This window comes from Anas acuta, chromosome 1 (genome assembly GCF_963932015.1).
Source record: "Anas acuta chromosome 1, bAnaAcu1.1, whole genome shotgun sequence".
Classification (NCBI taxonomy): Eukaryota; Metazoa; Chordata; class Aves; order Anseriformes; family Anatidae; genus Anas; species Anas acuta.
In genome coordinates this window covers 43,348,666-43,374,233 of record NC_088979.1, presented here as the reverse complement: position 1 = coordinate 43,374,233, position 25,568 = coordinate 43,348,666, and the positions used below count along the sequence as shown (strand labels likewise).

Sequence of the window (25,568 nt, the reverse complement as noted above, 5' to 3'; positions counted from 1 at the left end):
ACTTCTACACATCAAGATTTGTGTGTGTGCAGGCGCATGTGCACAAACTGAAAAAATTATCACTCCTTAAAAACGGGCTGAAAAACTACTACATCACTCTTTCAGCTCAGTGTTTCTGATAGTGGTCACAGCACAGTTTAGAAATCCTAGCTATTCTGTGCATGTAACATTTTCTACATTTTCAAGATGTATTTGTGCCCTGTAGGTGAGTAAGAAAAAAAAAGTGAGGGAAAAAAAGGTTTTTGATGACAAGCTTTTATGAACTAGAATGTCTTCACCTTCAACCAGAAGGTCTGTCTAGAAACTGGATAAAGAAACAGATGTCAAGTGAGAAAGTAAGCGAGCACCTTGGAATTACAAGGAACACTTCATCTTATTGAAACACTCAGGGATCATTAGGTGAGACTTAGAATGAAAGAAAAGGAGACTCGGTTTAGGATATGAGAACATAAACCCGGCCTCAAACAGAAGAAATAATGCCATTTGACAAGAAATTAGAAGCCCCTTGGTTTAGCACATCCAAATGAAAGATCATGAAAGATGAGGTGAAAAGAAGAGGCTGGATGTGGAGCCTATGACCAAAAAAAAAACAAAAAAAGAAAAAGAAAACAAGTCACTTCATGAAGGGCAAGCTTTGTCTATGCTTTGAAAATGGTTTAGCACGTGTACTGAATCAAAAATACCTGGACAGCAAAGCATGGAGTGATGTACTTTTGCTGTCCGACATGGGAGAAAGAAAAAAAAAAAAAGGAAGAACAAAATCCTACGAATGGTTGAGAACAGATCCCAACAACAACCAAAAAAATGATGCCTTGAAGACTGAAGTTACATGGCAGAAAGCCATTTGTGTCAGAGTAAGAAAAGACTGAAGATGGACTACACTTACAACAGAATGAAGCCCAACAGATGGAAGGCGTATCAAGGGCCGCCAACGACGAAGACGGATTGACGGACTGGTAGCTTTTGCAGGACCTACATGATTACGTTTAGCCCAGGAGAGGGATGCAGAGTGACACAATGGTGAAGCCTTCGTTCTGCTGTGGCTAACCTGAGGCTGCGATGAGGATGGTGGTGAAGACAGCGAGGACGACGACGACTACATAAACATTAAAAAAGAACACACTTAGCCCACTTAAACTTGAAGTAACATACCTAGAAAGGCAACTGCAAAGATGTCCACTGTTTATTATACTGTCCTTTAACTGATCAAATCTACAGAGGCAATAATCAAGAACGCGTTGAATTTGAATGAGATGACAAAAGAACATTGCTAATAAGCAAAGACATGGTCCCAATCTGCCGTTTATCACCAGATAAAGTAGAGGTTATTCACACCCACTGAACTTTGTAAGAAGAACTTAAGTTAATTGACTCATTCAGTAGACAGACTGTTGGAAAGTGAGGCAGGAGGGGACTGAAGTAACATCTCATGGAAGGAACAGCTGAGAACAGCAAGAGTTATCAATCTTGTCTACAGCTACAAAAACTGTAGCTCTTCTTTGGTAATTTGGGAAAGCTATGTTGCACTACTCGGGATTTAAAATGAATCAAGTAACTACTGTAGCAGAACCCAGGGTTTCTTTACTGTTCCATGCCTAACATAAAAGGAAAGCAAAGGAAAAGGGAAGCTTACCGTGGTGAGGTATGCAACTTCCTAAGTTTTTCACCTATTCTTCTAAAATAGCAGGCCAGTGGCAGTATTGCCATTAACACTCTGGATCCCTTTAGTATCCGTGGAAGCAGTAGGACTATGTTAAACCATTCAAATTGTTACTATTAGAAGAAAGACCACAGAAGTATTAAAAATGACTCTCAGCTGCAGCTGACAAAGTTACAGTAAATATATTAAGATCATAAAGGACCATTGTGATGATTTAGTTTTTGATCTTTTGTCCCACACAGGCCACAGGACCGGTAAAGTTTTGTTTGGCTTAGAACATATTCAGAAAACAAAAACAAAACACTCAAACTTAACAATTTATTGACTACCAAAATACATCAGACCAAGTCAAAATTTCCATCTGGTCTACAGCTACAGAACCAGTAAGCAATATTTTCATATAGTTTAGGATACATTAGTGCTAAATGACAAAGGTTGCTTTTCTAATCCTGCTTAACGATGATATGAACATGGAACAATGGTTTACATTAGTCCTTTGGGAGATGATGTCCTGTCAGGGGCTTACGTCCAGCTGATGATAAACCTTCAGCTTATCATCTACCTTTAGTTTCTCTTCATGTAAAAATCCTCAACATCACCTTCAGTCTGTCAGAGAATCCCTGACCTTCTCTCAGGAAATAAACTTAATCGCTGGTGATAATTACAAAGAGCCTCAAAAGAATACCCTTTGGTTTGAAGGTAACCTGAAGGGCAACCCAGACCATTCCTATGAGGTCTTGAACTCACCGTTAACCTAGTTATCTCTTGATCTTTACACTGTCTAGATTTTAACTTGCATTTTTATGTTGCCTTCCATATCACCAATAGAAATTGTTTAACATTACAGGTCTTGGAAGCAATCCCTGCAGAGCCCCACAAGAAAACATACTTACACATTGATGACATCCCAGATAGCTGCACTGAGACATGCCAGCTGCTCATGAATGCATTAAGGTTATGCAAGCAGAATAGCAACTGCAGTTCCCTAAGACAAGTCCCACATCATGCACTCAACAGAACAATTCTAATAGACTTCAGAAACTGAGCATTATGTAACTTTCTCTGAAAAACAGATTTTCACTGTTTAATCAAAGCATAAGCACCAGTCAAAACCATTTACTTTCTTTGTACCATTTTTTGAAGCATTTCACCTTCTTTCCTGTTCAATTTTCATTTTTTTCCTTTTCCTACCAAGAGTAGGACAATGAATTGCTTCCTTCTGCTCCCATATTGCTGACCTTAAAACACAAGGACAGGGATAAGAATTCTTCATGAAGAACAAGAAACAAGAACAGCAGCAACTTTAGAGCTCAGAGATAAGCATGAAGTATTATCAAGTCTCAGAGCCTGTTCAGAGAATAGTTTTCCACAGGCTTGACAAACTCTTTTTTCCCCCCAATTAGATTCTGATTCTCAAGTATTCTGATCCACCCCTAAATCTCATCAGGTCCGCATAAAAGAGGACAAAAGTATAAAATCTCCAACCCAAAACATAACTGTATGAAGAAAGAAGAATTTAGCTATGATAATACTTTTAAGAGTCAAAGAAGTTTACAGGAGTTTAATGGCTATTATACTTCATCTGTACTGTGTTTGTTTTTTCAAATTCTTTACATGAAATAATTTTGAATAAGACCTTTTACATTTAGATGGCTTTAAAAGAATTTATGCTCAGCTTGCCTAACAAAATTTCAAAAGGTGACTGAAAAAACACTGCTACTGAAAGACCTCAGTCCACAGACCTCCCTACATACAGAGGATCCACTTCAATTAAAACATGCAGTAGGGCAGAAATTTAAAAACTATGCAGAGGAGAAGTTCATGATTAAAGACAACATGCACCACATTAATGTTTCACCATTTTGTAAGCTTCTGCTATAAAAACAGACAAGATCACCAGTCTTCCTGAAATCTGCAATATAGTAACTGAAGTTTATACTAGCTTTGATGCATTCTGTTGATGATGGTGTTTTTTTTTTCAGATAAAAAACATCTTTTAGTATTCCTACTGTAATTACTATGAAACTATAAGAGCAAACAAATCTTTAAATTTGGTATTGCTTAATAATCCAGGGATGAACAAAATTTTGAAAAATGTTTTAACGAAGTCTTTTTGACAGTCACTACCTTTACCATAATTTCTCACTTTTACTACTCTTCATGATTATATTAATTTGTTTTCTAGCTAATATTGTCAAAATAATGATAATACGTTAAAAATACCCCTTGCCTAATGAGATGAGAAAAATCTTGAGGCTTTCAAAGACCAATTTATAACTTTGAATACAGTTTAAGGCAACTATTAATAAGTTTACTACTTACTGAGTAATTTACCTCAATTTAAAATTCCTTTCCTTGAATCTTTTTAACCTTTATTTCTTGTATTAACAAGTACCCTTGTGAGTTCAACCACTATGAAGAGAAACCTTCTCTCCATTGAAAATGTACTTTTGTATTGCAAGAGTGAAATTTCAACAGACAGTAAATAGGAGCTCTGGCAAAGCTAAATTAATACTGGATTCTACCTAATTAACAGCACTGTAATAGCCATGAAATTCCATGCACTGCTTTAATAATAAGCACACGTTAAGCTGCTGTCAGCTGAGGTTGTTTTCAACTGAATATTAGAAATACAAATATTACAACAGAATTACATGTCAGTATTAGTATGAAATGAATGCTAAATATACATTGCCAAATAAAGGATGCAAAGTAGTACATTCCACATTTAATTTAAAATGCAGGAGACAAATCATAACTTTAAACACTCTATTCATACAGGACTCCTCAACAACTAGCAACCTGCAGAGAAAAGAATTAATAACTTCACAAGGAGAAAACATCACAGGAGCATACTTCAGTGCTGCAAATTGTAACAGGTCAAATATCTGAAGTGGTAAAAGAGAAAGCCTAAAATAGAATTGAATATTATTGTCAGATATACTAGTAAGCACATTAAGTTAATTGTTTTAATAATGTATTTTAGCATTACAGAAATTAAGTTTTCATTAAATAGGTACAAAAAAAAAGGCGGCTCAGGCAATCAATTTCTGCCTCAATCAAAACCTTATTCCTATGTATAGCTGCTATTAAAGCCTAGACATTTAAACCTAAGATCTTAAGGAAATGCATATGATAACGTTACACAGGCACTGAGATCTGTGCCTCTGTGCATGCCTGGAAGTGTGCAACTTTGATAATGCTGAGTAGCTCAGGACCCAGCTCAAGTCCAAACCTGTCAGGCTCTAGAAAGAGGGTGTCCATCTGCTCATCTTGTTTGGGGAACTTGATGTAGCAAAGTATCTCAGTCTACGTGCAACATATTGAAGACCTGACAGGATCAAGTGGCATTTGGATTGTACAACCATTTCTTTCCAAGTGTAAGTATTTATTACTGATGGATTTTCTAGTGATTACAAAAATTCGTCTACCTGGAAGTTTAACTTCAGGGCACCCCCGTCACTGGAAAGCCTCTGCCACCTTCCTCTCTAAGCCTCTAAGGAGGCTTCCTTGTCCATCACTTGATAAGCTACGCTGGGACTGGGCCTTTCCGCTAGGACAGAAATCAAAGGAGGTTTGACTGCATATCATCATCACTGGAAGGTTTGGAAACACAAAGAGATAAAATGCTGTTGGTCTTAGTCTTTGCTTCCAGAACTAGGAAGATGCACAGCCCTTGGGATCAGAGGCCCTGCCACATGTTCTGCATACACTCAATCGAGTCGATCTTAAAGCGTGCAACACCTCCTCCCAAACTGTTTGTAGCCTCGTTATAGCAAGTACAGTAAGCCCTGTAGTAGAGACAGAGGAATGTTGAGATGACACTAAAAAATGTAACCTTTCCAGCCAAATGAGCAACATAAGAGTTATCCTTGCTTTAAGACTATACTCAGAAAAGATACACTCAGTACCTATCATTTTTCCACCACCTTTTGAGGTCTTTCCTCATGACTGGATTAAGCACAATGTTTTGAAGAGTCTGTATTGCAGTACTAAGTGTAATATATGTTTTTCTTTCTTAGAAGCCATTCTTCTTTGTATTTTTTCCATGTACAAATTAAACCTATACTTCATAGTCTGAAAAGATCCTCCTCCTCTTCCTTCCTTCACCTTTTTTAACAGCATTTTAAGCCTCTTTTGCTGGCAGTGGTAAAGCTGTTAATTTCCTTCCAGCTTTTCTGGGAAGATGGAAGCAGTCAGAACATGGAAGAGAAGCCTGACAAAGAAAATATGCCAGAAGTAAACACTGCTTCTCATCTCCAACAGCACACCACAGAAATCACCCAAGCAAGGGGCATTACGAATATTTCTAATGCAGGAAAAGCCTTTTTCCTGACTAAAGTTTTATTACATACAACAATATCACACAACACGCAAATTTTCAGGAAATCAAGGTTCCACTGCTAACAGAGCTACTAGCTTTCTCAACATTGCAGTTATGAGTACTAATACATATGGAAACTTACTGCCTTTTAAACTGAATCGGGCTACACCTGTTAGCCAAACAACTTCTGCACCAGTACGGTTAATTAGTGCTTCTGCAGCTGATAAAATCTTCACAGTATTCCCTACATCAATTCAATCCAGGATTAAGAAAGAACCGTATCCTGAGAGTAACTTAGCTAGAGGTATGGGTAAAAACATAGCTTAAAGACGACAAAAATGGTGAGATCAGAGCACCCAAGCTTTTCCAAAATTAGCTATAATTTATCTCTCTCAACACCTAAAATTAAGTTCTATGGCCTATGTTAGGCAAAAGTCAAGCTAGATTATCACAATGGCGACTTCTGTGATCAAAAATTAATTGAATTACAAAAAAAAATCCAAATGTTGGGGAGCTCTGAAAAAGCTAGTTAACTTGAATTTTGCAAACAGTTTTTCCTCTTTAACATTCTTCTTACAACAAATTGAACGTCACTGTTGCACACCCAACTACATGTGTTTGGTGTCCTTCTTTGAGGAAAGTAGGGTGATGCAAGCAACATCAGCTCTTTATTTTAGCCTACTGACTAGCTCCAGCTGTATGAGTAAAGCAGTAACTGTCTTAAGGATGGCATGTTCTTTTAGTTTCCCCCAAATTAGTGTCTGGAGTGTCTGGAAAAAAGGGAGTCAAACCAGTTTCTCTTCTGCCTGAGGAAAAAAAATCTTGAATGTGAACTCAACCACAACCTGACATGATCAGCCTGCTGAAACACCAGTGAGTAAACACATGCCAAGAACCTGCTACTTACTGCCTCTTACATATGCAGTGCAAGAACAGCACCATAGCGTTATGGATTGGAGACGTGTGATGCACAACTGTAAAAATATTTTGTTACTTTCACTTATTTACTTGCTATTTGAATTCACTGGCTGCTTTATGGGTGCGAATATCCTCCGTAGTTCTGTTTTATCCTAAGAACAGAGTTTCTCTGTACGGATTTTACAGTTAAGCATAAGATCCAGAATTAAAAGTTCAGAGCAATACTGTATTAATACCTTCTTAGTTATTTGCTCAGTAGAATACAGAAATCAGATTGATGAATGCCTCACACACTGACACAAAAGTCACAGGACAGTGCAAGGAGACAAAGACTAACCAAATGTAGGTTTCAAACTGTTTCACACAATTCTAGTAAGTTTCGTTTTGTTCTTTTAAAACACACACTTTTTACAGAGTTGGCCATAACAGAAGGAAACACTACAGCTACACATTTCTAGGCAACATCACCACCTTTAGTGGAGGGATTACGTGCTTGTTTTGTAAAGCTAAGCTAGTCAAAAATCATCTTAGAAGCAGTTGTATAATTGGTTTCATATTCTCCTTAGATGTAAATGTTTCTTTACAACAGTGCAAGGATTATTCAGAAGAAACACTGAGGAATATGGACTATTAAAAAAAATCCCACATGTTCTTGGCAGGAGTGAAAGGGAAGCTCCTTTATATTTCTGCTCTAACAATAAATTGCAATCCCCCAGGGAGTCAAAGATCTTTGGAAGTTCAAGTTTTACAGCAGCTGAGAACAGAGTGCATTGACGCTCCTTAGTGCTTGCCAACGTTAACAACTGTTACTGTGATCAAAGTCTAACTTAGTACATTCCAAGCAAGATTACAGTTCTCAGGGCATGCTAAACAAGTTTACAGACTGGAGTTCACAGTTACGGTTTGAGTTAAGGAAGAAATCAAGCCATTTAGGGGCTGCCAATTTCAATTGATGTGAAAAATATTTCTAATCATACTTGTGAACAGTAAGCACATGTAGGTATACTGATGTGCACAAATATTTCAGTTCTTGGTAAACATCTGAGTCCAGTTCTTACTTATGACTCTGACAGAGTCAGATACCAATCTTGATTTCCATCATCACTATTTTTAAGAGAGGCTCAACGAGGTACAAGAATGCTGTTTTCATTTGAAATGGCAGCTCAGATGCAGCATCCAAGTCTGCTCATTGCAAAGCCTCATGTAGCCAAACACGGAGCTCTAATAGCCAGAGCTGTCAGTTGGTAAATGCATGTATGAAGCATACTAAAAAGAATGAACAGGAAGAGTTACGGAATCAATGGCAGTATCACAGAATCATCTGTGGTTAGAAGAGACCTCCAACCTCTGACCTAACACTAACAAGTCCTCCACTAAACCATATCCCTAAGCTCTACATCTAAACATCTTTTGAAGACCTCCAGGGATGGTGACTCCACCACTTCCCTGGGCAGCCCATCCAATGCCTCACAACCCTTTCGGTGAAGAAGTTCTTCCTAACATCCAACCTAAAACTCCCCTGGTGCAAGACCACCAAAATCAGCAGCTCTTAACTACTCTCTAACCAGTATCAAGGACACAGGCATTTCAAGTGGCTATTTCACTTGTGTTTATTTGCTTGATTAAAACATTATTCTGAGTTACTCTGTAAAATGATTTAAAGAAGTGAATTTCCCAAACATTACAAAATGACATTCTTCTAGTTTTAATGCATAAACCATGCTAAGAACTCCGCTGTCCAAAAACTTTCAGCCTCAAACATGGAAGTTTCCATATGCCACAAGTACCGCACATAGCAAAAGCTTCTATCACTTAAACTTCATAACAAAAAGTGAATGGAAAGCCATGTGTCAGCAGTTGGTGACACCTTGATGTCACTCAAACGGCTCATCAGTTGCTTAACACCGCAACTACTTGAATATTTGCTGTCCACAGTGGCAAAAGTTGCTCAAAGTCTGGTCTTGTGAGTCTCCTCCCCTCTTTTCCCACGAGTTTGCTCCTAACACTTCTGTGCTAGAAGTAGCTCCTACAAGACCAGAGGATGAACTGCTTCAGGAAGCCAGTGAAGACAGATACATATATATATTTAATATTTTTTAGGTAGCTTGACAATCCAGAATGACTTCAGCTGCTACAGACACACAGCTGACTAGAACTTCAAATACTGCTACCCAAATAGTATTTGGACAAGTGAAGCACGTCAAAGCCTTCAGAAATGCAGAGGTTGGATACAGACCATTCTTTAGACCTAATCCTTGAGTAAAGGCCAATTAGTCTTTTAAAAAAGTACTTCATACGGGACAGCTTGACATTTTCTGCACTGTGGAATTGAGCTGCAATGAAGCATAGTTGCAGAGTAGTTGATATGGATGTCGGTAATACAGGAACAAAACAGAAGTACCTTGCTACTCTAATTATTATAGTCAAATATTAGAAAGGCAATTTACTTCAAGTATCAACACAGGTAATATTTTCTACCTGGAATGACTTTCTGAAAGCTATCATAGCAAGTGATCCTGATCAGTGCCATTAATTCATTTTTTTTTGGGGGGGATTTGGTAATAATTTCTTCATTAATGAACACTGATGGCTTATGTGGATGTTCTAGCATCCACAGGCTAAATTGTCTTTTTATTATTTTAAAATTATTTTTGTAAGAGAGTATCAGAAATGTTAAGATTTATGGTAGTACAGGGTTTTGGCCGTTTCTGAACTGCTGAAGAAGGCACTAGAATAACAACAAAAAACCCCACTGCTCAGCAAGACATGACAATGCAGAGACCAGCTTAAAAGCGTGTGCAGTTCCGCAAAGACGCAGCTTTTATTTTCCATCATCTTCAGACATCCTATAGGTATTATAAGCAAAAGTACACGCCCAACAGAACAATAAAGACATGTTAGCTGAAAGATCTGGAGTAGCTGGCAACTATACCAGTTTCATTATTAGCTGCCTTTTAGGGAGAGGGAAGGGTTTAAGAAAGGTAGCAATCTGGCAAAAAAAAAGGAAAGGTTTCCTTTTTGTTCCAAAGTACATGGTTGTTGCATCTGTAAAACAATCAACAAAAGAAACAGATAGAGCAGAGCTTAAACTCTGCTGAAAGCTGAAACCAGAAAACCTCGCCTTAAGCCACTGGATCCATCCAGCTTTTATCATAAAGATTCAGATCCTTTTTTGGCACTTTCATGTAGGAAATAAACAGTATTTGAGAAAGCCTAAGTTTCAGGAGCATACATTTTAGAAGAAAAGACTATTAAAAGAATCTTACACTAATTGCTCTCATTCCAAATGGCAATGGAGCATGGGACAAGAATCCTATCACCCTTGAAAGCCCTAAAATCTAACACTATGTTTCTCCAACAGAAGTATTCATGGATTTTCCGGTAAGTAATTTTAAACAGGCATATAATTTTAAACACAGAAATACTTGCAGCACCATTTTATCTATTTATTTGTTTTACTGCAGCAAGAAAGCAAGCCGTGGATACAACGAATCCATGAGTCTTAACAACAAACTTGAATCAAATTTGATCCAAAATCTGGCCTAAAGGACTAACTCAACTTCACAATCTTTTCAAGTTGCAAATATGAAATTAGTGAAATAAAAAAAAAAACATTTAACTGTTTTTACAAATGAACTTTCTTTTTTAAAGAACAGAACACATATCAATTTTAAGAAAATACACATACTTTTTGACAAAAAAAAAAAAAAAAAACAGAAAACCATCACTAAAATTCATTAAAAAAACTCACATATTTTAATGCTAAATAAAAAAAAAAAAAAGGCTACCACAAACACTCAATTCTAACCCATTCTATAGTTGGCCTGAAAGGCTTTGAATGAATTACCAGAAAATTACACAAAACAGCTAGGAACACAGGTTTATTCTTGTCCTTGTTGCTTTTTAAACAAAGTAAATGAACCACAGCTATGAAACCTGGGAAACCTGGCAAAGCATCCCTCAAGACAGAGCATTCTAAGCCAATGGACTGAAACTGACAGCTACAGCGATTCATCTTAATACTTCACCTAAATAGATCGTGCATTAATGATAAATTCCAGAAGCAAACTGGCCACTCTTACTTTCTCTTCTAGCAATCACAAACTGCAGTGTAGAATCTAGCAGTCCACTAATATTAGACTTATGAAAGTATTATCCTGTCTAATACCTTCCCCCTCCCAACCCACAACACAATTTTTCTTTAAATTTTAAGAATCACACAATTGTCTAGGTTGGAAGAGACCTCCAAGATCACCTAGTCCAACCTCTGATCTAACACTAACCAGTCCTCTACTAAACCATATCACAAAGCTCTACATCTGAACGTCTTTTAAAGACCTCCAGGGATGATGACTCAACCGCTTCCCTGGGCAGCCCATTCCCATGCCTAACATAGAACTTATATAGAACAAGAGCTTATAACATCGGCCTGATTACAGACTATTTGAAACCAGAAACAATGCCTACCCACCCAGACAAAGGAATAGATGAAATACTTAGATACTGGAACGATAGTTCTGCTTCACTGCTATTACTTTTAACTGTTTATTTCTAGGTGGGCTCACTTTATTTCCAGATTTGAAATACACAACAGAAACAATAGCAGAAAATCCAGTGGCAGGCTGAAAAAAAAAAATCAAGAAGCCACTGAGATGATAAAAATAATTATCCCAATTTAGTAAGATTGTCAGGCTTTATTTACCAGTATAAAAGGCTGAATCCTTAAACATCTGAGAAATGAGAGCCCAGAAAAAAATATTTTCAGAGGAGAACCTGTCTGTAATTCTTCACTATTTTTAAACCTTCAACATCCCAAGACTCCATAAAATTTTACTTTATCTCATGACACCACGTAATGGCATGTTTTGCTTGGAGGAGGGAAAGAACAGCATCTTGAAAGCAGCTGCTGTTGCATTGTCTCTTAACTGAATTAGCAAATCTGACTGCCATACTTGCCACTTTTGGAAGTTATTCTATTCACTGTTGAGCTTAAGCAACGTTTTCAGAAGAATTTGAGCCGACAGTAGTATGCAACACCTATCTGAGGGACAGGCAGAACAACCCTAAGAGCAACCTGTTCTGTTAGGAACCATACAAGCCAAGGTAATCATGCTAAAAGAGTAGGCCTTGCACACTTTCTTATATTTAGTTCTGTGGGAGACCTGGAAAGAACCTTTTGCTTGCAAAGCTGCAGCGCTTACTATCATTAAGCAACTACATAAGTCACTTTATTCAAAGGATCTTTCTATGAAAAGTGCCCTTGCTGTTCTAGGGATGGTGGGAACAGGGGGAGCAACAAAACCAAGAGAAATAAAAGAAGACAAACATATTCCTCCCCAGCATCCTGAAAAGAAGTTTAAATTCCCAGGAAAGCACTCCTAGCAATTACAAATATGCAGGAAGAACAAGATTCCCTTTGTTCTTGATGCAAAAACAGTAGTAACTTCCCCTGCAGGACGAGTCAACATCGTGCATGTATGACTGCATATGCTAACATCAGCATCTTTGAGGGCATGCCATTCGTCAGTCCCTTCACCATTACATGAAGAGATACACAGCAATGGCCAAAGCGTACCACTGCAAGGTGTAAGACTGGGAGATCAACTCACCCTGACCCCACATTACATTTCTCAGCACATTCTCATTTCACGTATTTTATTTTGCTTAAAAAGAATTGTACTTTACAGGAGGAATTGCTGTGCTTTAGCGATGAAATGGGAGGCCTCGCTGCCTACTTCACCACACAACAATCGTAGGACAGGATCTTCAGGCAATTGCATCTTCCAGTATAATAAGTTATTTGTTTCTTACTTCTTTGATTGATGGATCAAAGGATATTCTGAAAAACGCTCCCAGGACATGTATTGAGCCATTGTACTGTTTCAACTTTGGAAACAGAAGGACAGGAAAAAGTTATTTTACCATTCTAAGGAACATCCACATTGAATTACTTCCAGATTTAGCTACATAAAATGGAATAACAAATATTTGGAAAGGCCACTACCTATTCAACATTTTTGTTTAGGCATGGTTGCCGAGACAATCTTGTAACTTTTTATTATGAAAAAACATCTGCATCTTTCCACACAATTTCTTAATATTTTGTATTGTAATATCTTCGTCAGGAAACCAATTAATTTGTGGAAGTTCAAGAAGCTAAGTGTCCCTTATTAAGGGAATCCGTAATCAATTAGAACCTTCCTGAATCTTTATAAAAAGACCCTCAGGAACTATGTAAGCCTTCATCTTCTTCCCAGTTATTCCATAATTTCTGCCAGGAAAATGCACAGATGAACTATTCTCTGGATGACTGCCACCGTACATCAAAACAACTAAATGTTATTCTGTTTTGCAAGTATCTAAGGAAGAGATTCAGTCTTCAGTGATTTGCAGAACAACCTCCACAACCTCTCTCTTACTGAGAATCCTTACAAAAGGGCCATCTAATTTTTAAAAGAAAAGAGACAGGAATTTTTGAAGTCTCTTATTTAAAAGAGGAAGAGAAACCTGCAGCTGCATTGATGTTTCTTCCTGAAATATAGAACCTTCCTTGATTGATTTAGAGAAATAAATAAGAATTTGAAAGAAAATAGAAGACGACATGAAGGTCAATATTAATACTAGAAATGATTCAAACAGTTCTCTTTTCATCCATCTTTAACTTAGAATGAGTAAGTATAGGTTTCCAGATGGCAGGGTGAGGGGGAAGCAGAAAGGTCTGCTTTGCTTTCTTCTGCCATGCATAGAAGACATAGCACAAGCTTTAAGAAAGAAAAAACTCACAGTACTGGAAAAATAGAAAGAAAGCATATGAGCCACTGAAGTCATAGCAAAAAAAAAAAAAAAAAGCGGTGCTGGCAACAATCTAATCGATTTTCTTCTGTGGAACAGATACTGAAATCTGAACCAGAAAGATGGAAAATCACCTTAATAATAAGGAGGCAAAAACTGTTGAGTGGCTTGCTTATGCCTCCTCAATGACTGATACAGCTGTTCTGCTTCCAAATCCATAAGACTAAAGATACACTGGCACAGGAACTTCAATAAGCATCCACTCCTCTCCCGAAAAAGGATTCAGAGCAACGAGACCAGAAAATACCACATACGCTCCTCAAAACTTCACAAAGCCACTTATTCACCTGGCATTAACCTTATATTTTGCTCAGGGAAACTAGATGTGTAATATAGATCCTTCCAAAATTGATTTAATTTTTGAGGTTTTGTTCCCATATTTGATGAAGTACAACAAAGTACAACACTGAGTGCACAGAGACTTTAAACTCAGTCCTATTTTACTCGTAAACACAGATAAAGGAGCATTCTGTAGTACTGATTAAGCAGCACAGCAAATTTCTTTGATCCTAAATATGTTTTTTTTTTTTATTTTATTTTATGTCACTCCATCTGTGGTGATAAAAGCTTACGTGTATATTTCACAAATGGTGAAAATTTATCTGAAGTAATATTTGTACACAAGTGACACAAGTACTGAAGCATTTCTTTTCCTGAGATAAAACTTTTCAGACTCTTACACAATGTTTGTTCCACTCGTACGGTTACTATGGATCCTACATCTAGCTACGAATTTGCAACATCCTGATCTCAACCTTCACTAAAACATAATTTCTGGCTCTTATACTCTGACATAAAGCTTGAAAAGATCATCTGTGTTATACAAAAGCTTGAAAAGTATAATACAAAAAACTGTTGAGCTTCAAGTTTGTTCCCTTGCCCCCCAACGTCACTTCACTTTGTGCCCTGATTGTTGACGGACGCTATCCTGAAAATTAAGCAAAAATCTCAATTTCTCTGTAAACCTTTACTATGATCGTTTTAAGCTCCATTATATTCAACTCAAAGTAGTTACTAACAAACATATAAAAAAAAAAAGAATACCTCGGTCTGACCTTCATGGGCACTGGATTCATGAGTGACGCGAATAGCCTAAAATTAAAGCATATTTCAATCAGACTTTAAACGAGAGACTTAAATTACTTTTAAGAATCATTGCATGCTCTTCTTTTTAATCAAATGCCATAGCTGTCATTTCTTTTGCTCAATGCTTGTAATAGATAAATAAAGACATGAATCAGCAAATAATCTCCACTTCCAAGGATCTCAAGAGGCAAGTGTTTCAGCTTCATCAGATTCAATTCAAATATGTAGCACTTTGTTACTGCAGTTCAACACAGAACAGTACTGGCAAGTGGTTTTGGTATTTCAGTTCCTGGCTTAAGTAAACAAAACACTTTAGGTCGAATCTGTGATCAGACAGTTGTATCCAACATTTCTGCAGATAATGTCCTCAAACCTCTGCTGTTCCTCTTTGTTATTTCTTCCTTGAGGCACGTGTTAACAACCTTATTCCTGAGGACTTCACAATAAGTTGAATTTGAACTCAGGCTTGGAACTCATCAATATTTTCATTTTGATAGAGGATCATCATTATCATCACGAGCAACAACATGATTCTCCCCTTCCATCAGCGGACAGATCTTTCTGTCACATCCTTTGAATCAGCACTAATGATCCAACTAAGCACTCGATCAGCTAACTCATCTAACTGTTTGTCATGGGGGATGGAAGGAGAGGGGGGACTATAATTCTGTCAGATCAGCTCCTTGTGTGCCCTGAAGAGCTACAGCCAAAGCAAGGTGACTTGAATGCATAAATGGAAGGAGACGGCAGGACTGTCCTTTCAGCAAGAACCTAAGATCAGCCTAAATTGACCATTAAACTGGATCTTGAATCAACCAAAATGATTGTGCAGACATTACTCATCCACTTCAAAATCATTTTAAACTAAGCCAGTGAATTAATATGGATGAAGAACATTGACAAAATCCATCCTGCTGACTGAGCTATGGGCTGGCAGGAATACTTTAAACCACCAAATCCATTTTATATTTTTTTTGCAGCAGCTGTCTGATCACAAGCTCACACGTAAACTCAGATTGTTTAAGTGATCCACTGGACCAAGTCCAAAGGACTTGCTCATGCAAATAATTCTTATACCATTTTCAAAGAGAGTAAAAAGTACAATACTAACTTCGTAAGTTTCTAGATATTTGGCCCTTTCTTCAGGAGTCATAGATAATGAATCTTCTAGGAACTTTTTCAGTGATGAATTAGTTTCTTAAAAATAAAAAGAAGACATAACATTAACATATTTGGAACCATGCTTTAACTTCTACATTATTCAAAGCTAGCAGAATGCTTAAAACCAACAAAAGATTTAAAGATAATAACTACATCATATCTGTAAGATAATGAAGGCTGACTGCACAAGGAATTGCTACCTGCTGCAGTTTGAAGTGTTTTCAGTGTTTTAGGATTAGTGTGAAATATCGTTTTTTTATATAATTATAAGCAGAAATGCTCTTTCAGTAGAGATGAACAGTTATATTCAGAGAAAATAGTACATATCCCAACCTTCCCTCAGTACTTTCCATAGTGGTAAGGGGAAAAAAAAGGGAGGGGAAAGTACAACAAAAACAAGCAACCAAACATAAAACACTTACCAAAGTTCATTTTATCTCTGTTGTTTGCAATAGCATGAATTAACCCAATTGTTCCACAAGCATTGTTGATGGTCTGCTTCATGAAATACACCGATGATTTGACATCTTGCCCCTTAGCTTTTATTCTCTCTTCTTCTTCTGTTCTGAAGGTTTCATACTAGAAAGAAAGTTACGGAAGTTTCACCAGTAGTACAAATAGAAACTTGTTATATTATCCAAGCAAAAACAATTTACATAAGTAACAGCTACCTAATAAAATCAAAACCCACTTAACTCAAGTGGTCCAGCAGCATATGCAGACTTGCCTAACTGAAGAGCTCTGTTATCAGGTCTTATAAATAGCCAAATCCAGTCACGTTTAATTCATCATTTTGAAATGCGTTACCTAACAGCATTTCAAGAATGTTCAATATTAGCACCATCTCTCTTTAATTCAACAAAAAATGTTTAAGGACAGAGGTCTCAAAAGGTTTATCAAGCAACCACTGTACTTCAGGTGTTTAATCAGCATGAACCATTCTTGTAAGTTCCATCATTTTACATTACTTTATATTCCTGGAAAAAAATGTAAAGATCATATAATGTTTAAAATAGGTCCTTTAAAAGCCATAATCATAAGGGAAAGGTTTATTTTCTGTAGTAATAACTCACAAAATACTGAAGTATATGGACTTTTTACTTAGGTGCGACAAATGTAAAGTTTGAATGTAAAACAGAATGAGGAACTCTTCCTGAGAAATTTCTCTCAGATTCTATGCACTGCACTGTCAGTGACAAGCAGAACTGAGAAACTTCTCCAGCATCATGATGATTCCACACCTGCAGCTTGTCTCAACGGTCCAAACATTTTAAGTAAATAGCAGGTGCCTTTACGAAGAATTTTAAATCGACAGCACTTGTATAAGATAATATAAATAGTCTTAACTGAGAAAAAAAGGCCTTAAATGTATTAGAGAAAAGTTCAGATTAGATAAGGTAAACAATATAGCTGCCATTCATTCCCTGTCCCCTCCAAAAAATGTTGCAAATGCTGAAAACATCATTTTGAGCAAGGGTTGGACCAGATCACTTCAAAACATCCTTTCTAACCTGACTTATCCCTTAATAAGCATTCACTGGATCAAGCTATTCTGTCTACAGCCTATGATGTCGATTAAGTAAGTCATCGATCTTTAAACTGGACAATAACCCTAAGATTATCTGTATGCTAACAAGGTTATTCAGCCCTACAACCAAATTCGAGCAAATCGATGCACACTGGGGGGACCGGGGGTAAAGGAGAATGGAAGGAAGTGGCAAAAAGAAATATATACACTCTTTCATCTTAGAAATATGCTCCATCTGCCCCAGAAATGAAAGCCATACTGGTACTGATGACTGAATTGAAAATGGATTGATGTTTAGTCAGTACAGCAGTACAAAAACTCAAGAAGTAGTTGCTTTTGATAGAGTCTCACACACAACCTTACTTGGCTCGTGCTGTTGTGGCTTTCTGATAAATTATGTGAAGTATATTTCTCTTTACTTCTACATTAGTTTTTCCCACTCTAGTTAAAACACTTACAATAAATTGCAAATAAACATATAACATTATCAAAAGAAAGTTCTGAAGGAAGTTATTTTCTTGATTATTTTTTGCTTTTATAATTAAGAAGTCTCTGAATAAAGTTTAAGCCTCATTTTGATTCTGACACCAAGGCACAAGATTTACAGATTCACACAATGGTTTGGGTTGGAAGAAACCTTTGAAGACCGTCTAGTTCCAATCCCCCTGCTATGGGCAGGGCATTTTTTCCAGGAAATCAGGTTGCTCCAAGCTCCATCCAAGCATTCATTTACAACAAAAGTGATATAATGGTTACTAAAACTTTTACCTTTTCTGTTATCGGAAAGAGAAGAAGCACTGCACATACAGGTCTTGGCACCATGCTAAGCAGTTCTGGTTCCATACCATAGACATCTACAAATTGCCAGTCAGGATGTATACCTAACTGTTTGAGAAACTGGAAAAGAAAATACAGAATAATATTAAATGAGTGTGCTGGTATACTTTGTAAGAACGAGTTAATTGTATGTTACGGCACACTCAAATCCTATTTTGAAATACCACATTTTAGACAAAAAAAATACAGACGTGGGAGAACTCCATGTATTTTTGAAAAAGTAAACATTTCACAACTCTCATATTTCTACTAGAAAAATCACATTCTGTAGGAAGATCTCCTGTCACCCAGGGTTATCAAATCTAAAATATGAAAAGTGTACTGATTAACAGCTAGAAGTTAAAAATGCCTGAAAACAAACTTGCAGCAAGTAATATTTCTCTGCTCTCCCTAATGAAAAAAAGAACTGTTAACTTCTACAGCATTTCTTTAGCCAGCTCTCAAGAAATCGCAACTCTGCGGTTTCCAATAATGTTCCCAAAAGCAATACAGTAGAAGACCAGAGTATTTTGCCTATTCTTTCTTAGAAGGAAAAGATTCATTCAAAGCTTCATTGTACTTCCTGCATGATGCTATTTGAGGAAACCTCTTTATTGATACATTTGCAGTCAAGATGTTTAAGAAGAATAAGATGGTAAAATGAATCATCTATGCCTTTCTCTTCCTTCCAAAATCCACCCAGTGAGCAGATTCACGCATACACACAAAAGAGTTCAAGTAATAGTTACATCATGTTTGAGTACATTCACACCTATATAGATATGCCTGTAAGAAACACAAAAACTAATCTTATTACAAAAATGAGGATTTTATTAAAAAGAAGAAGAAACGCCTACTTCTGACACAAGATCCCTTCAAATACCAATTTCAATTCATACTAGGCAAGAAACAAGGTTACCGTCATTCAGGAGACACAGCCAGTGGTCTCCAATATTTAGAGATACAAAGGGCACATAGACTATATGCATTTATAATGAGTACAGAAAATTATTATTACTTTTGTTTTAATCAGCAATGTTTAGGAATATCTTCTGAAAAGGTAGCAAGAATAGAAAATATGCATACAATTAAGTTTATTAAGAAAACTAAGGTGCAGTTTGCAGCCAGTATTTTGAGGGTATAAAAACCTTACACTTCACCATTTTAAATGTATTCCTCTCTCTCCACTTTATACTCTAAGGCAAGAAATCTAAACCAAGAGCAAGTAAAGGCAATTTAAGTTGGAAAACAAAAAGTTAAAAAGAGAATCTTGGAAAAAAAACGTATGAGATTTCTCTGTATCTACAGAACCAACCTAAACCAGTTCAGTATTTGATTGTCTGCACTGCAAAACATGGAGACTTTCTGTCCATAATGCCATATAAAGATTATTTTTCCATTTTCATTTTTTTCCCCGTGTTTCCACTAAAAATGAACAACACAAATTGACCATAAACTCAAAGAGCAAAATGGGAGGTGAAAGGAAAAGTGTCTCTTACCAAGATGTAAGGAAGATTCGGTCTCTTATGTATGGGTTTGTGGGACTGGGCACAAGTCCACGATCGAGGCTTTGAACAGCTTTCTAACTGATGTTAACACAAGGTAGCTCTTATGTACGACAAGAAAATTAACTCAGGAGATCGCTTATGTAATACACCAAGATCTTTTGGTTCTATATCACCTTTAAGTCTTGCCAAGATTAAGAATAAAGCCAAATCACTATCTTTAATGAAAATTATATGGAGGGAACATGTGAGTTTTTACTAGCTGATAAAACAGTAGGAATTTTATTTTTAGTGTCTATTTTAACCTGCCAAGTTATGAGGATAATTACCACTTTGTGAATGACAGAAGAAACGTTCAGAAGGAGAGGGGAGTACACGTAGCTGTGTTAAAATATTATTTGTACTTCAAGTGCTTCTATGATTCTAAGCTTTCCATCATTTTCCCTGTTGTTACTCAGAACTGTGGGAAATGTAACACAACTGAGAAAACACTGGTTATTATTTTGCAAGATTACATGAAATAAGGGTACAAAAACCCAACAAAATAAAAAGACACCCACGGAGAAAGTGACTCCACAACCAGATGAGGCAACACTAAAAGAATCACATTAAGCTACTGAATAAATAAACGATGCATATTCTCTTGTCTTGTTGCCTTTCACAGGCTGGGGAAAAACACATCTCCTAAACCCAAGAACAGCTACTCAAACTTCTGAACGATATATTCATTATAGCAAAAACTTCACAGAAAGAATGCTTTTCAGTATTCACATTACTGTAACACCCAGGAACTTTAAAAAGTTAAGTTTCAGTATTCAATGACAGCCATGGCTAGAAGGGGTGGTTAACACTACAGAGGAACACCAAGAACGTAGCCTTAGTATGGCAGGCAGCAAATTTTACACACAAACAGCCTAACAACTTATTTTAGAATCATCAAGGAAAGATTGAGATCACAAATAGGCTAATAAGGCCCCTCTGCTTCCAGAGGGCTTCATTCAAGTCTGGAAAAAAATGATAGAGATGCCTTTCTGAAAATTGCATGAGTAAAAGGTAAAAAATGGCAGCAAGTTCCCATGTGCAAGAACGACTGCCAGATGAGTTTACAGATGAACAATAGATGGCAGGGTGCAAAGATCCCTTGAAACAAATAGATATAGCTTACTCTTAGCATGGAGAAATACAAAGGGGAAAAAAAAGAAAAAGGTTCAAACAATGACACAGCCAGACAAGCAATCTTCTGCAACTGCGTTCTGAAGGCATAAAAGCAATGGAACGCTATTTAGCAAGGTCTGGCAAGAGAAATTTTAAAGGAGTAAAAACAAGTTCTTAGGAACCAGGGAAAGTTATTTAGAGAGACAAAAATCCATATTAGATGTGACACAGGAAACTCAGAGGAGTCTATTTGCAAGCAGTAGCTTCAATTTTGGCAAATTACCTGAACACCATAGAAATAACTAAATGAACCCTCCTTTTTCTTCCTTTGTCTTTTCCTAGCTCTTTCTTAGGCCAGTCATGCTGGTACAAAGATCACTGAGTTACCTATCAGCAGGTGAGCTTCCACACTTGCCAAAACACTCCTGTTTTAGAACAGCAGGCAGTTCTGTATGCTTTTGAGACAGTCTTGTTCAGAGGTAAGGACTTCTGCTGCTTTGCAGCAATTACCAAGCAACTCTATCTAAAGATACTTACTGGACAGAGCAGATAAGGTTCTTTCCACTGTATTTGAGGGCTCATCCACTCTCCATTTTTTATTTTCCTCTTATTTTTTTATGTTAAACTGAACATATAGTATCAATAAGCTAGCAGCTTTATATGACTCTAGATCTGCAAAAGAGAATATTAGATATTTTTCTGTCACTTATCGTATTGCTGACTATTCTGTTTATCTTTGAGCGCTTACCTTAGAAAATAAAAAAAGAAAACATACTCACTTACATTACAGAAGTCTTATACCAGCTCAGAAGGAAAGACAGACAACACACTTGTCCATGTCTAGTTGACCAACTTTTTCAGAGCTTTATTTTTAATAATAATAATAATACAAAGTACTTTTGTTTAAATTTTTTGTTGTATTTGAAGTTGTCTCTTTCTCTGTCGTATTAAAGTGTCATCCTGAACGAAAGATTCCTCCTTGGTTTTTCATTGTTCAGCTAACTATGAGGAAAAAAAGTCACTTTTGAAATTAGTTGTCTTTTCCATACACATTAGCTGCACTTTGCATGATGTTCTCCTTTTTGCTCAAGTATTCCAGAATGCCCTTCCTTCTTACCTGACATCTAGACTTCACTGGAAAATTCCAAACAATTTGCGTTCAAGTGCAATTGTTCAGACTTGTTTCAATATCTGCAGCAGTCAAACTGAGAATATTGACACATAAAATTTGCTAAAAAAATCCAAATTTTTGTTGCATTGTAGAACTCAGGAACTGTATTGTAGAGTTCAGGAAAGTCACATAGGCCCTATTTTCAAGGGTGCAAATGTGGGACCCCAATTTTCTGTTCTTTAAAATTGCCTGCTGTGAGCAAGAGTTTCCTCAAAATTGGCAGGTAACAGCATTAAACTACTCACAAACAAGGAATAACTCGTCCAAGCTGTGAATGTGGAGAGCCATGACTACGGTGATTACAGGACAATACAGACTGCAGAAACACAAAAAAGTATGACCAAAAGCCACCACGGATGAATATGCAACTCCTGACTGAGGTCAAACTGAAAGGAAGCACACGGAAAGAAACCAGAGGGACAGGCTATCCAAAAGGGATAGATGTGCATTGCTTAAACACAGAGGCACGCAGTTCTAAAAGCTGAAGTCCACCTAGTGCTGAATTTACAGGCCACTCATCTTCAGCTCAGTCTCTGGGAAGGTTATGGAGCAAACCTTCCTGGAAGCTGCTCCCAAGCACAAGAACAAGTAAGTGATGGAGAACAGATAGCACTAACTTCCCAAGCGCAAACGATGCCCAATTAACCTGGAAGCTTTCAACAGCGTGAGCACTGCCTGCGTGGGTAAGGTTCAGGGGAGGGAAAACAGTGTAGAGCCTTTATACAGCAAGTCCTTTGGCAGAGTCATCCACACCATCCCTAGAGCCAAACCAGTGAGATACATGAGCTGGATAAGGGGGAAGCTGGTGGAAAACTGGCCAGACTGCCAGGTTCAAAGGGTGGCCAACAGCAACACAAAGTGCAACCGGCAGTGACCTCTCTTGGGTGTCACTGCAAATGTTGTTTAACATCTTCCTTAATGACCAGGACGGTTGCATACTGCACACTCAACAAATTTGGATATTACACCAAATTGGGAAGAGCACTGGAGGGCAGGGCTGCAATTCAGAGGCAATTTCAGCAGGCTAGAAAAATGAGCTGACAGGAACTTCATGAAGTTCAAAGACAAATGCAAAATCCCCCATCTGGAATGGCATAACCTCATGCAGTCACACAGGCTCAGGGCTAATTGGCTAGAAAATAACTCTGCTGAGAAGGATCAGGCCATCCTAATCAATAATAAACTGAACATGAGTCAATGTGCCCTTGCCGTAAAAGCCAACCCCTATCACTGCTTGCCATACTAGCGAGGGAAGTGAGCATACTAGGCAGAAGTGAGACCTTCCCTCTGCTGGAGGATTGTGAAACTCTCCGGAGTGCTGTGTCAATGCCTTGAGCTCCCTGTCAGGACTGAAGCAAATCCAGTGGAGAGCCACCAACAGGGACAGGAGCCTGAAGCCTTGTTGTATGAAGAAAGGTTGAAAGATGGGTTAAAACCATCTTCAGAAAAGGCAGGGGAGATGGGGGACAGGACACTTGATATTGGTGTTTTCTCCTAGCTAAGGGAGGCTGCAGAGAAGATGACGACTGACTCATCTCAGAAGTACACAGTAGAACAATGAGAAACAATGGACACAGGATGGAATGTAGAAAATATGAAATTGGTAGGGAAAGCATTTTAAGATAATACAAAAGAAAAAATAACAAGCATGGTCAAACTCTAGCACAGGCTGTCCAGGAGCCTGTTGAGTCTCCACCCTTAGAGGAATTCAGAACTTGGCAAGCCCCTAAGCAACCTGCTTGGACCACAGAACTCTACAAAGTCTTTTCCAACCTCCCTGATTCTATTCCAAGTCACCACAAACTGTCAATCTCCATGTCTAAAGGTTAGTTAACAGAAAAAACAACATCACTGTAACAAGCCTAAATGCATTTATTGTAAGTTAATTTAGATATTTCTGTGGTATAACCTATGTTGTTTTCACTGTTGGTACCACTACCTTAATCTACCTTAACTGTTAAGCATCAAAAGCAGCACAGAACAGTGATCTTTAATGCATGATTTTGTTCCAACACATGCTGGCTACCTTTAAAATGAATTAAATTTCATGAAACTTAAAAATATAGTTTGGGCTAATTTAAAGAGGCTCAAAAGTCAGCTGAACAAAGGCAACCAAGCGAACTCTTGACCCAGGTGACTTGACTTCAGCAGATTAAAGCAATGCCTCTGCCAACACAGCCACAGAACCAGTAGGAGGATACGATTTATGGGGCTGACAGAGATGTGGGAAGGAAAACTGGGATAAGAAAACTTAAAAGAGTTCAATTTACTTTGAACAGCAGATTACTGAAGTAGTCAATGAACGTTTTAAATGCTGTCTGAAGTAGCGATGGTCTTCTCTACTTTGTCAGTTGCAAATAAAAACAACATGAAGACTAACACTGAAATAAAATGGACTTTGAAATCTAGGTGCCAGCGAAGTTGGACAGCATTTGTAAGTATTTCAAGAATGCCACATTCTAAATACTAAGGCATTATACTCAAAACCGAGACTCTTCCATTTTTCTGGGGTGTTTGTATAAAAGTTGGAACCACAAGAACAAAAATGAGAAAAAAACAAAAACATTTCCAGACACTCAGACAAAAGTCAAAGAGCTTTTGTGAAGAACCAACGATTGCAATCCTTTTCCAAAGGCAAACCAAGACACCGACAGTCTACATTATATTATACTTCTGCTCAATGGACTATAGCATCACTGTATCACAGCAAAACCACAGTTAAGAATTTCTTCCACAAAAATGAAAATGTGTATGGCTTTAGGAAACTGGAAGGACTAAGTCTCTATTAGTTTATTTAGATGTAATCAGTATTTCCTAACTTTATCATCAGCGATCAATATTTTGTAATTGTATCATGAAGGCATAAGAACTTTTGGCACCCTGTTGAATTGAAGCTGATCTTTTCCCCTAAACAGTAGTTAGACACTGCACATGTCTGATGGAGCTATCACCAAAAAAATAAATAAAACCAACAAAAAACCCTTAAATGACAATTTATATGAGCCTACAAATAGAAGGTTGTATTTAAGCCCTCTAAGTAACCTGCTCTTACTGAACTAGTCCTTACTAAACTGTAATGATCCACGTTACAAACACAAACATGTAATAGTTTGCTTTCAATTCTTCATATATATTATTTCTGGAGGCATATTACAAAAAACTGCTTCAGAAATTATATTTTGTTTGGGCATTATAAGAATGTACTTCTTAGTTCTTTCACTATGACATTTAGGGAATTTAAAGGAAGGGATCCTTTTTCAATAAGGTTTAGACAAAGTGTCTTCCAGTCCATTAATCCAAGTGACTTGACATGAAAATATAGAAATACTGTCAGAAACTTCAGTTCTATACTGCAGGTCAAAAGGTGTATTGCTCAGGAGCATATGCACGGG

At 37.3% G+C, this 25,568-nt stretch overlaps 1 protein-coding gene across 1 annotated transcript in view; it reads right to left on the bottom strand.

The window, feature by feature from the left end:
* UCHL3 (ubiquitin C-terminal hydrolase L3) overlaps positions 1–18,426 on the bottom strand; it is a 29,277-nt gene extending 10,851 nt beyond the window's left edge. The window contains exons 1-4 of the mRNA XM_068676471.1: positions 18,298–18,426; positions 16,424–16,580; positions 15,952–16,037; positions 14,799–14,846 (exon numbers count right to left, since the gene is read on the bottom strand). Of these exons, the coding sequence (XP_068532572.1) occupies positions 14,799–14,846; positions 15,952–16,037; positions 16,424–16,580; positions 18,298–18,372 (366 nt within the window). The 5' untranslated portion in view covers positions 18,373–18,426. The remainder of the gene's footprint in view (positions 1–14,798; positions 14,847–15,951; positions 16,038–16,423; positions 16,581–18,297) is intronic.
* Positions 18,427–25,568: the final 7,142 nt, after the last annotated feature.